The sequence below is a fragment of the Leiobunum rupestre genome, chromosome 7 (genome assembly GCF_980474605.1).
Source record: "Leiobunum rupestre chromosome 7, qqLeiRupe1.1.hap1, whole genome shotgun sequence".
NCBI classification, from domain to species: Eukaryota; Metazoa; Arthropoda; class Arachnida; order Opiliones; family Sclerosomatidae; genus Leiobunum; species Leiobunum rupestre.
The window spans coordinates 33,062,872-33,080,913 of NC_143390.1; the positions used below are offsets into that span (position 1 = coordinate 33,062,872).

The 18,042-nt window shown below is 36.7% G+C and overlaps 1 protein-coding gene across 1 annotated transcript in view; it reads left to right on the plus strand.

The window, feature by feature from the left end:
- LOC149936091 (cell adhesion molecule Dscam1-like) overlaps window positions 1-18,042 on the plus strand; it is a 60,778-nt gene that overhangs the window by 12,924 nt on the left and 29,812 nt on the right. The window contains exons 3-5 of the mRNA XM_090181676.1: window positions 8,548-8,709; window positions 8,872-9,030; window positions 17,212-17,505. Coding sequence (XP_090037802.1) covers window positions 8,548-8,709; window positions 8,872-9,030; window positions 17,212-17,505 — 615 coding nt within the window. The remainder of the gene's footprint in view (window positions 1-8,547; window positions 8,710-8,871; window positions 9,031-17,211; window positions 17,506-18,042) is intronic.

Here is an 18,042-nt window from a genome sequence, read left to right on the forward strand (position 1 = left end):
GGTTCTTCAATTAACTTTTAAACCAGAGTCTACGTATTGACCTGTCAATTATCGATGCGTTTCTGTTGCCTGTCAATAGCGAGAGTTATTTGCGTGCTCGCAAACCACTAGAACTTACACGAACTAATTTTTAATGAGTGAGTGCAAAAAAGGAATTTTGGGAACCAATTTCTTCTCCACTTTGATGTTGGCCTTAAAGAAAGAGGCTTAGATATGAAATCAACAACGTAACTTCGATGTTATAACATTTTCAATCCCACGATTCATTTCGTTAGTTACATGATCGTGCGATCTTTTTTACGTTGGTACCTAAATCTAATAATATCTTGGAAAAATCTCTGTGTTCGAGACCTATATAAAATTTTATTTATAATGGAACTGTATAGTTTCGAAAATGCAATCGGTTTTTGACAAGACCCGCGAGGGATGGCTATTATTTTTTTAATAAAAAAAGACCCAATAAGATTGATATCAAAGAAACCAATTTGTATGAGAGTTACAATAGAGCCTCAGGGTCACAAAACGTATATACGTGTAGCTAGTTTTTTCCGTCATTGTAAAGCGAGATGAGGACGAAGAACAAGTCCATTTTGTTTCTCTGGCTCTCTTTCTAAAACTTCGCTATAAGCCTCTATTCAAGAATTTTGGAATTCCCAGGCTGGATCACGCGTATTCCATCATTCGCTTAAAAGACCATCGGTTTCGCTTGTCGATAGAAAATTACCCATTGTACGAAAAGAACGGGAAACTATAAAAAGTGGACATGTCTTGCCGATTCCGAATCGTATTATTCGTGGCCGGAACCAAATATATTCTACTCGATTATTTGAGCGTTTTTACGGCTAGATGTAATGTAATTGCGCGTGTATTACACCAAGTTTCTCTCTCTCTGGAGACTCACGTATGAATAATTCTGAGTTGACCTTTAAATCGAAGGTGACCTGCCTTAAGATCCCCGCACGTGAAAAGGATTGGATTACGCCTTTAATTAACCTTAGGGGATTCATTAAAACGGCGTCTAGGGCTCCTCTGGAGATACTTCTCGCGTTACGAACACCCTCGTGGCCAAATGTTAAGACGTATTCTAGATTAAATATTTCGCTTCACCAGAAGGCTTTAAAAAATTTCAAAATGTGTTAAACAAAATTTTGTTCAAAGATCAGGTAATTTTGTCGGTTTTCCGACCGTTGACAGCGGCTGCTGTTTGGTGTCATAACAAGAATTACGATTCTGGTGAAGTTAAGGTCAATTTTGGTTGGTTTTGATCAGGCATAGGTTCTTTGGGTTGGGTTAGATTTGGTTGAGTTGAATTATACTACATATGATAGGCTTAGGATAAGCTAGGTACGATATATTTAGGTTTAGAATAAGCTAGGTAGGATAGATTTAAGTGTAAATTAGGCTAGGGAGGATAAATTTTGGTTTCGGTTTTCTCAAATAAAGTTATGGTTGGGTAAATAGCGTTTGTTAGCTTTTTTTAATAAGCTTGAAATTCTTTTAATTACCAAAAAAACTCTTACGTATTGTCTTTGCAATGATATTACACCAAATATATCACATTAGAGCAATTTGTGATTGTTATGAATAATTATAAATTATTATGTAATATTGGTAAATAATAATTATACATTTGATATTTGAAACCCGCACATTTAGTGGGTGGAATTCAATCGAATGAGATTGGCTTAAAATGGAAGTCGTATGGGAGTCGGTTAAATGGATGATTTAATTTATACGGGAGACTAAATAGAGTTTTTGATTGTAAGCCTTTTAATTAGACTTTCCGTCGGAGTCTTCGAAAATAATACCTCTAATTACATTAGGCAAACGCGAAATGCTGCCTCAATTTTCGAGTATAAATACTCCAGGAATGAACTTCGAGAAGAGTCCTGCCCTAACTATGATTTTGTTTTTGTACTTAAGTTTATTGGGTGGAAAGCTTCAGCTACTTGCGGGTAAGGTGCTCTGGTCAGAGCGAGTTTTTCCCGCGTAGAACAATCATACTACGTGTACTTTAAATTAGCGCTAAGCCAAGCGTTAAATGTTTATTTTTATTGTGTTTTACACGCAATGGTACACTGCGTGTGGGTTTAATTGAACCAAATACTCATTTTTGGTACTGTTACATAGTCTTTTCATAAATATATGTTTTCAGTGAAAGTAGGAATCTAATTATCTAGGAAATATCCCAGACATTAGTTGTCCTGTAATTCTAAAAATAAAATAGTTTTTTGTTTATACATTTTTTCCGCCAAATATTTCTTTCGGGAAAATATCGGTAAAGGGAACGGAAAAATTTCGTGTATAAATTTTGTATGTAGGAAAATATGATGCTGTTGGGAAAGTTTGAAAAATTCCTTTTAAACATTTAGATATACGGCATTTTAGGTTTTACGACTCTAGCCGTTTCGGAATGCCTTGGTTTGTTGAAAAAGTAAATAAAATAAAATGATCTTTCCTTCGCAGTTTTCCAAGCATAGATGCTACACTCGCTGGCTTAACGTTCCCGCAGATAACCGAAAGAAATAGGCCTGAAATCGATTTGTTTCCTACTCGATGTCGACTTTTAGGAACTCTCGCGATATCAAAGATTTATTTTACTTCGTTTTTTCCGAAATAAAACTTATTATATTTTATAACTCGAAATCAGATGGGGAATGTGCCATCAATTTTGGTTCAAGGTGAAGGTTTTATTATTTTCCTTAGAAAGTATAGCTTCGGTAGTTTTATAAAAAAATTACTTACTTTAACAAATTTAAAGACAACATTATAGCTACGGTAGTTTTATAAAAAAGGTACTTACTTTTACACATTTAAAGACAACATAATGCAAATTTAGTATTTTTTTAAGATTTTGCTCGAAATGTTCCAAGTAAAGGTTTTGTTGAACCAATAAGTAAAACGTAGTTTCCGTGTTTCAGTCTTGATTCGTAAAATAGCCCTTGGTAAATTTTTATTTTCTATATACAGGAAATGTATGAGGTTGTCGATATCGATGATTTGAAAATTGCAAAGATATACGTTCTGAAAACCGAGGCTGTCTCATTTGCAAATTTTCCACCTTTCGTCTTCATATATCGAAGGGTGTGGGAAGAACTTTTGAGCATTTTTTTGAGTTTGTAAATGTTTACGCTTCAAATCTTCTAGGTATGGTATAGTCTACGATTCAAATCTTCTAGGTATGGTATAGTCTACGATTCAAATCTTCTAGGTACGGTAGTCTAAGGTTCTTATCATCTAGGTACTGTATAGTTTAGGCTTCAAGTCTTCTAGGTACCTTATCTGAATGCTCAAAAATAGTTTTTATTTTATTATATATCTGGAGTTGTCTAGTGTTGTTGGATTTTTAGTGTACATTTTATTTAAGCTTACGAGCACTAGAGATTAATATATAATTAGCTTTTTCTGACTGTACATTTTATTTAAGCTTACGAGCACTAGAGATTAATATATAATTAGCTTTTTCTGACTCTCCAAAAAAAAAACACAAAGACCATGAATTTAGGGATGAATTCGTTTTCTCACTGAAAATTTGTCGTCTATTTAAAATCTCGTACACAAGTTTTGGATTAAAAATCAGAAATTCCTGTACTTCAAAGGCAAAAATAAAGATTTATGTATATGATAGCATCACTTCAAACTTGGAATAAAGGGCCATAGTATCATTTTAGAGGGAATTTCAGAAAGCTCCTCCCTTTCCGTACCTCGTGATAGCTTTATAATTTGGCATTTATCCAACCCTATTTCCAGAGAATAGCTAGATAATCAAGTGAAATTGAAACGATCTCATTACCTTTGAAAACTACGACTCACGGTCTCCAGCGTATCGTCGACGAGACAACCGTTTGCTTCGTTAAGCGCTAGCTCTATCACTGAGAGAAAAATGTTCTGTAAAGAGAACAAAGTTTCTGGCCACCCCTGATTCCAGAAAACCCCTGTATATATTACAGACAAATCTCTCTGTTGGTTGGTACCTCAGAACCTTTCTGTAAAATTTACATATATAAATATTCCAAAAAACAGACCCTTTTCTGTAAATTCAACAGTTTTTATATGTGTTCCTATTATTTATTTATACAGAAATAATTATAAATTTACCGGTTTCGTTTTGCTTGAAAACGAGTAATTTTACAGAAACTACTGTACATAAAAAGTTTTTAATGTTTATCTTTCTTACAGAAAAACATTAAAATGTTCTTAAATTTTAATACTGTAAAAACTATCCGTAGGAAGTACAGATATTTCTCTCAATGTAATACTTATTTGCCTTAGAGAAAATAAGTTTCGCCTATCACTTATATAGTGGTACACAATTATAAGGGTTTCTTGTAGGGGTTATTGGTATTATTTAAAGATACCATTTTGTTCCACTTCGAAAAAAATAACCTCTGTTTTTTTCTGGGGTGTAAAACAATTTAATGAGATTTACAGTGGAATTGTAAATATTAACTTATTAAGTACATTCAAAAGATTTTTAAAAAATGAAGTTTTAAAGGAGTAATAAATTTGTGTGAAGTTCTTTTGTTCTATATTTATATTTTTAATTTTTTTATTATGCGTGTTACCTGTTCTTGTTTACATTTTTTTTTATTATATAAAATCTATTACATATTTTTAACTATATGATATATCATAGAGGGAAATAAGTGGCCTGATGACTTGGCCCTCTAATGTATTAAGTTAACTTCCTTTTTAATAATTTTTTTTGAATTTGAATTTGATTTGATAATGATGGATATAAGCAACACGTTTATTGCGTTTCAAGGATTGAATTTTTAAAGACTTGTTCTGGTTTCCAGCAACTTTCGTTTTAAGTAATAACTTGAGGATAACTCGCGATAACTTGGAAATCGTGTATCCTCCGAAGCAAAATGAAAATCAAATACATGTTTCTCGACGGAAAGGGAGGACTATAAGGGAGAAGGGTGAGGAAACGAGAAGAGGAAATATTCGATAAGCGATCGTTTTCGGGCCACCGCTATTGTAAGATCGTTAATTACGTCGAGTCGACCGAACACGTAGCTGATAGAGAATCATTGGATGAAAAGGGAAGGAAATAGCGAATGACATAACGAAAAAAAAAAAACACGAGAGAGAGAAGAGGGAGAAATCCCTTTTTATCGATTTTTCCCCTTTTACCAGTTTCCCTGGTAAAACTCTGTTTGAAAGATCTAGCATAACACCTACGATGACCTAATAGGTGGCAGATCGCCGGAAATATCTCACTTTCGCAGCAGCACGTGTGCCATAGAGCTGATAGCCCGTCGATAGTCTTCCTTCTGGTCGTAGTCCTTCTCCCGTTCTCTCCCAGCCACCAAAGAATCTAGGTGTCTAAACGCGAGGAAAGCACTTCGAGCTTATCGCGTCCACAGAAAACTCTAGGCGATTCCCTCAGGAGATTTTACCATCCTTCGATCCCCTTTGCTCCATCTCTCTCTCTCTCGTTGTAAGCTCCCAATCTTTAAGAATTCCTTTCATATAGAATGTGTGTCAATATGGTCGAATTTAAAGTCACTAGTTTCTAATAGCGAACGTGCTACATCACCAATGTGGATTTAGCTTTTTCCTTTAAAAAAACACATCGCTAGGCACAATGAGTCTTCTTTCTTAAACTTCAAATATTTGATCGGACACGAATTTAGTGAGTGCTCGATTAGGGTATAGAAAAACTCTTTGGAAATATTTATAGCAAATTGATACCAAAAGTATTTACTTTTTTAGATATTACCCACATGACTGCCCCAAAAAGAAAAAAAGAAATATTCTCAAGGTAAAAAGTAAATTAATTATTATACCTAAAGTATTTACTCTCTTTAATATCTACATGATTGCCAGAATACAGTAAAAGTTTCTACGTATATATGAAGTAAATCGATAAACGAAAACGAATGAAGTTTTTTTTTGCTTTATTAACCGCGCCTCCAGGTAAAAATTATATGATAAACTTTTTTAATACCCGAATAGCTAACTAAATGAGAGTTAAGTAAAATTATCATGGTAAGAAGTAAAAAATCTCAGGCTAACAAAAGCTTAATTTGTTACTTGAAAGTCACGAATGAAAAACGTGTTTGTGAGGAATGATCCATGATGAATAAACGCTCCTAAGCAACAAAGAATGAGAATTGCTCAGGCCCCTCCGACTGTCATATTTTGTTTTTGGCTTTCCCTTTAAATTAGGCAGGAACCTTAGTCGTTCTTTTCTAATGTTAAGCGAACCGGAAAATTAGGCTTTTACTTAATGAGTTTTTTCATCGCTTGAAATGGAATAATTTATCCCGCTTATATTTTTTTTGACTACCAAGAACTTTTCATTAATTATGTCCCTTTACGTTTTTACGCTGGTCTTACCTTACGAAATTTTCCCATTTTCTAAACTCATTCGTTTCATTTTAAGGGCCATCTTCTGGTAATCGACATACGCGTCTTAATTAAAATAATATACTATCTTAACGCATAAGGGTAAAGAAGATGTGGTTTCTAAGTTGATGTTATTCTGAATACGTACGATCACAAATAGTAAACACTAAATATCTATGTATAGTCTCTAGCTATAGCAAGTTCGTTGTCCCTCCCTGGGATTGCAACCAACATTGTTTCTTACGCGTGTCGTAAATTACGATATCTTACTGTCATTACCCTTTGGGTGACTAAATAATTATAGGCAAAACGGCCAAAAGAAGCCGGGAAGTCATCCGTTTGATGTGACGGACAAACACCGACTGTTTACGTTTAACTCTCCGCTTTCTAAATTTTCTGATTCTCTATTAATTCACTCCTGACATAACAAAAATGACTGTCTCGCTTTGTTTCCATTTACCGACTTCTCTCCGAATCCGGCCGGAAGCGTTCCGAATAAACTTTCCGGCCTTTTCGAGTGACGAAGCGAAAGGAAACGGCCTCGTTGCGTCACTGCGACTGTCCGGCCAAGACAATCTGAATTGACCGTACCCTACGCCGAGCCTTTTATCGAACTCTCCGCTCACTTTGACACGCTCTCGTTGAACTATACGAGTGGAGAACGTCGAATCATTTACGGTCGCGAGCACGTTCTCAAGTAAAACTAATGAAACGTCTCATTCCTCGCCTCAATTTGCATAATTCTCTCTTTCTCCGTTTTCTCTATTCTCTGGGTGTGGCGAGCGCTCGGGACGGCTTACGAAGCGTACCCTTGTCTCTGCGCAATGCCCTTAATTGAAAGTACAATCGCACTCATCCGTTTATAAGAGACAGGCTAGCGTGTTCAGTAAATAGTCTAAACTCGACCACAAAATCTACTTCTCTTTTATTATCTCTTAAAACTTTAATCGCGTTGGACAAAACCCGAACAAATATTTTTGAGAATACGTCTAGGATTTCCACTTACGCTATTGCGGACGCGGCGAGTTCTCAAAGAGTTTACGCGGTTTGAAGAGAGCCCGTCCCCGAGTCTCGGTCGCTGAGGGTGATTATTTCTTACGATTGACTCGTCCCAGTTATAGACTCGGATTGCATTTTCATATTTACGTTATATTCTTTGTGGATAAACTTAAATCCTCGGTTTATCTTCGTTTAATTTATGAGAACGGATTTGCTTAAGAGAGGGCCGCAGTAATTTTTCCTTGGTGATAACTCTAGCAAGCAGCTTTAGCTATAAGTCGCCTCGGACATAGACAAACAGGAACGAGCCGGAGCTTACGTCTTTATCGTTATGCTAGGGCAAGTTTTAATCTCGTTAATTACTTCTAGCCTTAAGAGAGCCAGAGCCTGAAGAGAATGCGACGAGAAAGAGGCCTGGAATCCCTGGACGATCTCTATCTCGCCTTCCCTCTCTCTCTCTTCTCGGAGGCTCGGCGGATCGTGCCGGTAATTACCCCGCGCGTTCGTGGACAAAAGCTCCTTCTATCGTCGTCGGACGTTAGGGATCGCTTTACGCCGGAGGGTTTTCCATCCCCTCTAGACAACGAAACTACTAATAAAAGAAAACCCTTCCCACCGCTGTTGCAGTGTTGAATTTGATCTTGGTATCTGGAAAGGTTTTACTACCGACGCGTTTCGCTGCCAGAAGAGAATTTTCGCCACGCTTTATTGCTCCAGTTTTTCTCGGGCATTAATCCGAGGTTAATTGAGTCCATGAGTCGAGAGGTGCACCCTTGTCCGAGAGCTTCTCTCTTTCCATAGCGTTATTCCACCGACAAAAACACCATTTAGCATCCAAAGGTCGTTATATTCCGTGTAAAAATGAAAAGAACGAGCGACCCATGATGAAAATGGCTTAAGTAATTTTTTGGGGCGTTGTAGCTAAATGTTCGTTGATAACTGGAAATTTTTTACGACGCCTCATAAAAATCCTTTTTTTTGCGAGGTACTTAATGCGGTTTTCCTCCATCATTCGAGACTTAGTTTAATTTTTTTACGGGTGCGTGGCGACGGTTATTTGCCCCGTTTTCCCACGAGACGCAGTGTCTGATGGGTTCATATCGAATAAACCCCCCTTCTTTGTCCTTGGATTTAATTTTGGGAGAACGAGACAAAGGTGCTTATTTAACCATTTCCGTTTCTATTTCGCAGTGATTTATCAAAAGTACGAGATACGTGTCTACGACGAGTACGTCATTCGTGGTAACAGTGCCGTCATGAGATGTCACGTTCCTAGTTACGTCAAGGATTACGTGATAGTGACGTCTTGGATGGGCGATGATGGGATCGTAGTATTTCCGCATTCTTCACTAGGTAAGCTCCAACTTCATTCCTTCGCTGTCTCCTCTCTTTTATGTCTTAGTTCGCTCGTAAAAACCAGCGAAAAAAGAAGTTGGGTAGTTGGGAAGGCGTACGTCATTCCCTTATCTCTGCCGCTTTTTCATCGTTTTTTTCTCTCTCTGGGCCGTGGTGTAGACGCCAACAGTAAATTTAGCGTTTTACCGTCAACCGGGGAGCTGCTGGTCAGGAACGTGCAGACGGAAGATGGCAAGATCATTTTCAAATGCCACGTCAAGAACGCTCTTTCCGGACACACCGAGGGTAGCGCTTCGGGTGGAAAGCTGGTCGTAACCGGTAAGAAGCCGTTCCACGCTGGCGCAATCTTATTAGGCATTTTCGCCGCTGAGAAGCTTTAATGCTTCCGTTGGTGTTACAGCCCAATTCTATCGTTATAAAAGCCGCCTTACACCGCGGATATAAATGACACGTGAGAAACTCGTTTCCCGAGCGCGTGTTTTCTCCTCCATTTCGAATATTGGATAGGGATTTTAACGTTCCCAATATTCGTGGAGAGAAAGAGAGAGTATTCCATGGGTTTAAAATAGGTCAACTTCATTGTAGATCCGCGGGAACCGGATAACTCTTATCGTTCGTACAATTCCGTTCAGTCAACCGTACCAATGGATAAGATGGTAGAGAATCCATTCGTGTCCAGTCTAGGGCACTCGCGGCTTACTTTCAAACTTTACCCTCAATTTACCTCTTAAAGAAATGTCAACGTCACGACTCTATACGCTAAATATCTCTATAGCTCACTCCAATCCCCTCGCTAACTTCTTCGGCCGTATCGCGCTTGGCCCCGTATTTCCATTTGCCAATTTTGGTTCAATCCCGTAGCGAGGCTGATGAATGACGTGTCAAATGGGACGACAACCGATACTGTCTGCTCCGGGTTTAGACCCTTTCAGTCTGCTGGCTAGTTTTGGAGGTCGTTTCTCGAACGACACCACCGCCATCGTACCGACGGATTTTCCCTCCGTTTTCTCTCGGTTTCTCTAGACACCCAATTCTGGGTGCATCCCTCTTTTTTTGCTATTTTTCTTTCCCTTTTCCACGCTCATTCTTTAAGGTAAATAGGCCGTTGGGGACAGTAAAATGTTTACCTTTTTTATCCTCGCGTCCTCCGTCGTGGCCAGCCATTTATTTATTTGCTGACTTTTATTCGGTTCCCTTAGAAAAATTGCTCTTTCTTCGAGTATAAGGAAGAAATCCCTTACGTACCGACCAGAGTGCAATCTAGAACGTCGCCTGACTTTTGGGCTGTTTCTTAAGCTTAAGGCCCAAAAAAATCGGGCCAGACAAAAACTTTTTAAGCAGATGAAGGTGTAATTTGTTTATTTTAAAATGATTCAGTGGCTATCATCAACTCTCTATACACCACTGTAAAATAGAATAAAATAAAAACAAAGAAAGAAAAAACCAAATATGCTTTCATCCTCTAGAGGCTAAAGTATAGACTCGTTCGTCTTTTATCTTGGTTTATTTCCTACAAAACCCGTAAATGGAGGGTACGAAGAGTGAAAAAGGAGAGGAAGTAATGGTTGAGCCCCTGCGTAGTAAACTTTTCTATTCTAATGGTCCGCTATTGAAGTATCAGATTACCCCGAGACTCTTAGACACGGAAAACACCATGTCAGGCTAGTTCAGATAATAGAACAGAAAATGATGCCAAAAGCTTTCTACAGATTGAAACTTTGGCTCCGAATTTACTGCCGTACTTGTACCGGTAAAACATATTTCTGATCTTAGCAAACACTCTAAGTCAGTCTTCAGTTTTTTCTGAGGGTGTTAGGATTTAGCTCCCGTCTTATAGTGTTTGTGTAGTGTGGAGCTTAGGGAACAATGGTTGAGTAAATAACGAAAATATTTTTAACAGAACCACGGCGTGACAAGGCTTACCTTGGACAACATCGAAGAGGATATATATATATATATACAGTATGTTTCAAAAGGTTATGCAAAAATTTTAAGGAGCTGTAGGAGGTGAGTTGAGAAGAATGGCTGTTTTTTTCCCATTTCCGTACGATGAGTTAAAAGAGTGCCAGAGAGCTTCCAAGTGTGGCCTACTAGCCCCTGGAAGTAGGCTGCAAAATGCACAAAACCAACTCACCCCCCATAACTCCTTAAAAGTTTGCTAAATATTTCGAAACATCCTATATATAAAAAAAAATAATAATAAGATATATTTCTCTGTTATATAAGGCCCAAGCCTACTTAACTATGGGGGAAATTAGTACAGCCAAAGGCACGAAAGTTCATAGTCGGACCGCTAAAAAATTAAGACTTCTTTCTTTATTTATACGTAATTAAATATTTTGAAATCAAAATTATCATCAACATTATTAAATTTTAATACAACTTTAACCTTTAAGCCTTTGCTTTCGTAGAAACAATTACCCCATATCATTCTATTAGTTCATACATTCTAATTCACTGACATGAACCAATTAATGGAAAACATTAACTGGAGGTTAAATTTAATCTAAGACTGATTAGAGGGTTAATTTTGTATGTTTGAGATAGCTGCTTCATGGATCAGAATAAAATGCCATCTTGGATCATTCCCAAACAATTTTTGCATAGAGATAAATATTAGCTGTTGAGTGAGACCATGCATAGACAGTATATATCCCTAAGGGGATTAGAATACGCTCTAATTATTAGACCCCACCACAGTCACTTTGTTGCCAACTCCAAGATTTCGTATCGATGCTAGGGCCCCGACTGAATAAAGACGACCGTACTTTAAAAACGCCAGATTTCAAGGTCATTTGAAGCGCTGGGAAGCTAACGTTTGTCTCCCCCTCTTTCAATAACAATGACGTTAATGCAATGCAGGTAGGCAATTTTCGTCTCCTTAGGTACGTATACTATCTATGGTGAGACCTGCATTTTGACAACTATTTAGATGTAACTAGGATTAATTGTCTATAATTCAGTGGCTGTGTTGTGGCTATTAGTTTATTTAAAGTTATATTTTTGAAAGGTAATTAAAGAAGGTCTTCTGAAGAATCACTTACTAAGATATCGCAAAAATTCGATAACTTTAGTGTTCGTTTCAAATAATACTTTTATTGACCTAAGAAAATACATTCTAGACCACCGAAGAATTGTTCGAAGTTTCATTCATTGTATAACCTTGTCATCGCAGTTGAAAAATTTTCTTCAAATTTAAATGAATTGTTAAAATTTGAAACTTTTGATTTTCCATGTGTAAAATTTTGTTCTAGGTAAATAATTCAAACAAAATTAATTACTGAGATAAAATATAGTAAATACATAAATTTACATGTTAATAAAGTTGTAGGGAATTCCAGCGTAACCCTGCAATGACCTTCTTTTAAGGGTAAATGGACCTTACATGTAAGTATTCACAATGACTTAGTTGAATCTACTACACAACTTTTGGGTCAAGCAAGTTAAACGATACTTCCCGGTAATCTTAGCGAAATGAAGGAAATATGACAAATTCAACAAACCTACATTAATTATCTTAAAAACTCTCATACACAAGATTTAAAGTCTACTAGTAGTCCCTTGCTTCGCTCGCTAAATCAATTAAGAACGCTCAATTATTAATTGAGATGACTCTTATTTCCAATATATAATAAACTTGAAATTAAAATAAAATTCTATATATTGTAATCTTTTGATTACTTAAAAAAAATTCGAGGTAAACAACACAAAGTTGATACAGTGTAGTATAAACCCTTTTTCTTGATTATAAGGTTTTTTCACTATAAGAATGATAATATTTCAGCACGAGAGATAGGTAGTTTGGCCTAATAGGAAGTTTGTTTCATCATTTCCATAAAAATAAACTTTATTCCTAAACTATCATATATTTTCCAATTTCATTTACAATTTCCCTAACATTTTTTAGTTTTCTAAATATTCCTCATTTGAACGAATCATGGCCAAAATAATACTTGTGGGTCAGAATAAAAATATAGATATAGACTATTATACGCGCCTTCCCAATCGACCGCCATTAACTTACAGTCTACTGGGAGGGTGATGATAAAGCCGGTTTTGGGGGTATGAAATTTTTGCGGTAGAGGGCTTGCTCGTTTGTTGTCTGTACGATAATGGCGGCGCCCATTAAACGTTTCTAAAAAGAGTATATATCTACAAAAAATATCTAATCTAAAATATAATAAATATCTTAAACTGCTTTGGTAAAAACATTTTTGTTTTAATAGAAATATGGCTTTTAGAAGGTCTAATCGGAACATTTATTTCTTTATTTGGCCTTGCATTTCTTATAACGCTGGCCGTAAATATATATTTTTCTATTTGATAAAATAACTTGTTGTTATGGCCTTATGATGAATGCTCACTGGTAATTTACTGTTCCCATGACATATTTTTTTCTTATAATTTCAAAACCCCTGATAATAGGGTGGGAACAAAGATTCATATCTGAGGTTTGTTAAACACTTCTACAGCCGTTTTTATCTATTTTCATCCTATTAAAATATATTCGTTAAACATAACAAATATTTACACTTATTAATAATTTTCAACATAAAATACAATACAATACAAACACTTAGCCAAAAATCCGTATTCTAAACTACTTAAAGTTTCAAAAATACAATACAAAAATTATTCACATAAAAATCCATATTTTAAACGCCTGTTAAAAAGAGTTCCATTCGTTTTCAACCAAATAAATGGTATATAAGACGTGACTTAATAAGTTACGACTTCCGTATATTGAAAGAAAACACCCCCTTTTCCCCTCTGCTACTGCCAAATCCATTCCATCCGCGAATAAAGAAAATCTTTCTTTTAGCGTTGCTCTTTCTTTTAATACCGATAGCAGTCTTTTTCCCCCAAATTTTTTTCTATCATAAATAGAAGGGCTTTTAGTAAATGGTAAATAGCAAACCTCCCTTCCGTTAAAAAAACAATTAGAGTGTAAAATAGTATAGAATCCTTTTTTCTCTTCCATCCTCTGATAATTGGTTTTGCGAGGAAATGTTCCTTCCTAAAATGAGAGCCGCTATTCCCAAGTAAAGATAAGTTATCTTTACGAGTATTGTCTTTGACTCGATTTAACCTTTTGGAGATTTTTTCATACATATATATTCAACGAAATAGGAAGGAAGGGAGTTGCTAAGAATATATCTGTACATAGCTTAAAAGGAATTTAAACTAAGGGGCCCACCTCTATTCTCCCGCCCCCTTCTAAATTTACGGAGTATTTCACTAGAAATCGAAGATTTGGGTCCCTCTCTTTGAAAGCACTAAATCTCTGTAGGTTGCTTGTCTGGGTGGGATTTTTGGTTCCTTTTAGTTTGCAACCAAGAAAAAGTCTCGAAAGAAACGGGGAAGAGAAAGCTAGATTAGGTTACTGATGGAGCAAAAACGAACAAATTTTCCTACTGGTTATCTCTCCTTCTCCATCTTTCTATTTTCCACGGAGAAGGCATCATTGAACCTTCTTTGAATATTAGAGTTTGAGCGACGATCATATTTTTCCAGCGCCATTAATGTTGAATCGCGCCAACGTACTGAAATCGTCGTTTAATTGGTGGTGTAATGCTTATCGAGGTCATTAGTTAGCGTTTAGACTTAGGAGCGTACACTCCAAGGACTACGACTAGTTTTCCGTGTAGCTTTGGGTAATTTATAAGCATTTTATGAATAAGATATTTTTCTTGCAAAATTTCTTTGGGTTGCGAGAAAATCTTTGAAGAATAAAAATTTTGAAATCAGTGCTACAATTATTCTTATGAATGCGGGTTAAGTGAGAATAAGTAGCCCCAACTATAGCCTCTGTTTTCATGATTCCCGAAAGAAATTATCCGCCTGTACACGGAGAGAGAACCCGCGATCCTACCTGACTGTCTAACCGCTGCCGGCAACTAAGGAGGAAAAATTACACGAGGAAAGGCGGTGTGGCGAGTTCTTCCATCCGGAAATCACGAGTTGAACAGGAAGCTGCCCAGCTTTTGTCTGCCAAGGTTAATTCATCCGTGGGCGCGCGCTCTAAAATAGCAAAGTTCCAAATAATGGGAAGAATGACTACATAAATAAATAAATAAAATAAATTGAATTTAATTGAATTTATATTTTTATATTCCGGAGAATGTGCGTCGTGGGAAACTAATTATTACGACTTGCCACTCTTGTTTCGAGTTTCTCACTCTCGTAAATTTCAAGGTAATGGAAGATAGGCGCGCTATACGCGACACAAACTGGCAATTTTTCCGGAGAACGAGGTTTTTTTATATATATTTCTTTCCTCTTCTCCCATTTCGAAGATTTCGGTCGAGAAAATTACGGATTCAACATGCAGAACGAGAATATTATGCTTAAGAAAACATCTTTCCACTTTTGTTATCTTACCCCCTTTTTTATTACGGTTCTTGCTGCCTGCGTGGAGAGGCATGTGGGACAGGGATTTCGGATAGAGGTTGAGTAGACGCGGTAGCCCTTCCTAATAGAGAAAGGGAAAAGGAGACTAGAATTGAGAGAAGAGAAGGAATAAGATGGGAATACAAAATCCCATTTTTGAACTTTTTGTCAAGGAGTTTATTTGTTTTAGACCCGATGCTATTTCGCTACGCGAATAATTTACAGAGTATTTTGAATGAAATGGTAGCATTGGGAATTTCTTGTTATTTTATCTCTGAAGAACGTAATTGGAATTTCATGGGTTAATGGGATTTTTCGTTTTCAAAATTTTATTATAGACCGGATATTTATCCCCGTACCGTTTAATGATATTCAAATTCGTGGTGCTTAAAATGTATTAAAAGTTATGTAAATATTCAATTTCAAATTTTCATTTAATTTTGCAATAATTTTAGATAGTAAGATATCAAATAAATTTAACGCATTGAACCAGAAATAAGTTTTTTTTAATATTTTGCTTAAAATTTAACGCAACTTTTAAATTAGAATCGCTACTTCTTCCAACCAATTCCTTGCTTATAATATTTGATAAAGGATTATTCTTCGGAGATCTGTAGTCTTTCCGTAACGAATACGGAAATGCTTAAATTAGCCATAACGTTAACCATTAATCATAATTTTCTTCGGGCACCGCATTTTTGTTTATATTCTATTATATTCATTCCATCCACGGAACCTGAATAAAAAACTAGATATTTTATCCTTTGCATTAAAATTTATAAAATAATGGAACTTCTTACGGAAATAACGAAGAGTTTGGATAGAAGAGCCTTCTTCGCTTAAAGAAAAAGAGAAGTTGAAGTAGAAAACGCAGAGTACGATAAAGCGAGTGAAGGAAGGGTTTCTTTGTAGAGGAAAAATGGGATTAAAAAAGGGAAGACGAGGGCTAAAAAGATGAGCGTATCGCATGACCAGCCACAAGCGTACTGGGTGACTGAAATTCCTTAACATACTGGTATCTTCCGTCGTAGTGTCTCGGTTGGAATGCCTCGAGGAATGCTGGATGGGCGCGTTATCCAGTTGCAATGAACGACTAGATTTTTGTCTGAGAAGGAGGCAGTATAACCAGAGGTTTTTCAAAGAGAAAACTCCTTTATCCGGAAAATTTATTCAAATAGAAGGGGGATAGGAGGGAATAGGCGCGTTTTCAATTTTGTGACGAGTATGAGGGGCTAGAACGGAGGAGGCGAGTCCGTGGTGTTTCCTGAGTGGGGGGGTCCCTTCGTATTATACTCTTTGGAAGATCTAGGTCGAAATACATGACCCATAACTAATTATTCACTTTTATACTTAACCTATGTGTTACATATAATATTAGTACAAGTGAGGTGGGACGCGAAAATCAAAGCATATTCCACATTCTCCATTCCCCGAGAATTTGGTAGCCTTAACCTATGTATATACTCTGTCTCGATTGTCTTTTTCGTTGTCATTTCTCGAAAATTCTTGTAGCGTAACGCGCCTTTTTATCGTTGAAAGAGCAAACACGTATCCGCCAAATTACAAACTCCAGACTATAATGGAACATTATGTATATTTACTGTTTTTAATCACATTCGCAGAGAATCTTCCCGGTTAAATTTCCGAATCTACTTAGTACAGAGAAATTAGGTTATAGACCTTCGTGCTGAATTATTATAAGAATAAAAACATTTAATTAAATACAATTATATACAATTGAATAGAACCTCGACTAGTTTCGGGGAGACTATCGCGCCGATTATCAAGAGGAAGAAGTACTTAGTACACTTTGTTTGCTTTACCCAATTTTAAGTTCGAGTTAATTTCGCTTGTGCAAGTTTACTTTCTACGCGAGTTTTGACAATAAATATATTACGACAATATACTTTTCTCTCGTAGCAGCGGTATTTATTTAATATTAAATTTCCAAACTAGGATTCTTATTCTAATTTCTAAATTAACCCCGCCGTTGGTAATTTAACTTATTTACTCGGTCACGTGAACAAATTTGCGATATAATAACGGTTGTTTAGACAGCAGCATGCATTTGAAACGATTTTAATATTTTCGAGTCGCCCGTGTTTACAGAACCGCACACCAGCGTTCCTCCTCGAGTAACTCACGTCCTGCACCAAGTATCAGCCAAACAAGGTGACAATGCCGTCCTTCCCTGCGTCGCTCAGGGCTTTCCGGTGCCACGACATCAGTGGTTTAGGTCGTCCGGAAGTCAGTTGGAATACTTGCATCTCGGACACCGACACAAGCAACAAGACGGGGTTTTGGTTCTACATCGCGTTTCGATCGACGAGGCCGGCTCCTACGTGTGTTCCGTCTCCAACGACGTCGGCGAAGAGAAAGTGGAAATGAGGCTCACCGTCACTGGTAAGACAAAGTAGAAATCCGTCCAACAATTCATATTTAATTAGTCTCGTTGATTCGTAATTCCTTAATAACCAAGAATACCCAGCACGCAAAACAATTTATCCCATGAGGCTCATTTAAAGCTTCTATATTTTCACTTAGCACGAAATAATTGTAGTGTATTACCGCGAGGAAAATGTATACAGTATGGATCGTTTTAGTCGTCTGATATCTTAGAAAATTTAATTATAGCCAATCCCGTAGTTTAGTAATCAAATTAGCTTGCTTTGTACTCCCGGGTCATCCTGAAATACTTTAATTTCTCCTATTTTATAGAATTATCCTATTTATAAGCTATAAGTGTTATTTAGAATAGTCATTTATCTCCGAATAACTGGCTTGGCTTTAAATAATGGCGAGGGAGTATTGTTAATTTAATCAAGCGTGACGAAGCTCGTTATCAGTCTTCCCCCAAAGTTTACTTTGAAAATAAATTAAGCCTGTTCAAGTTGACTTGAATCACGTAGGAATCCCTTGTTTAGTCTCTCTTCACGCACC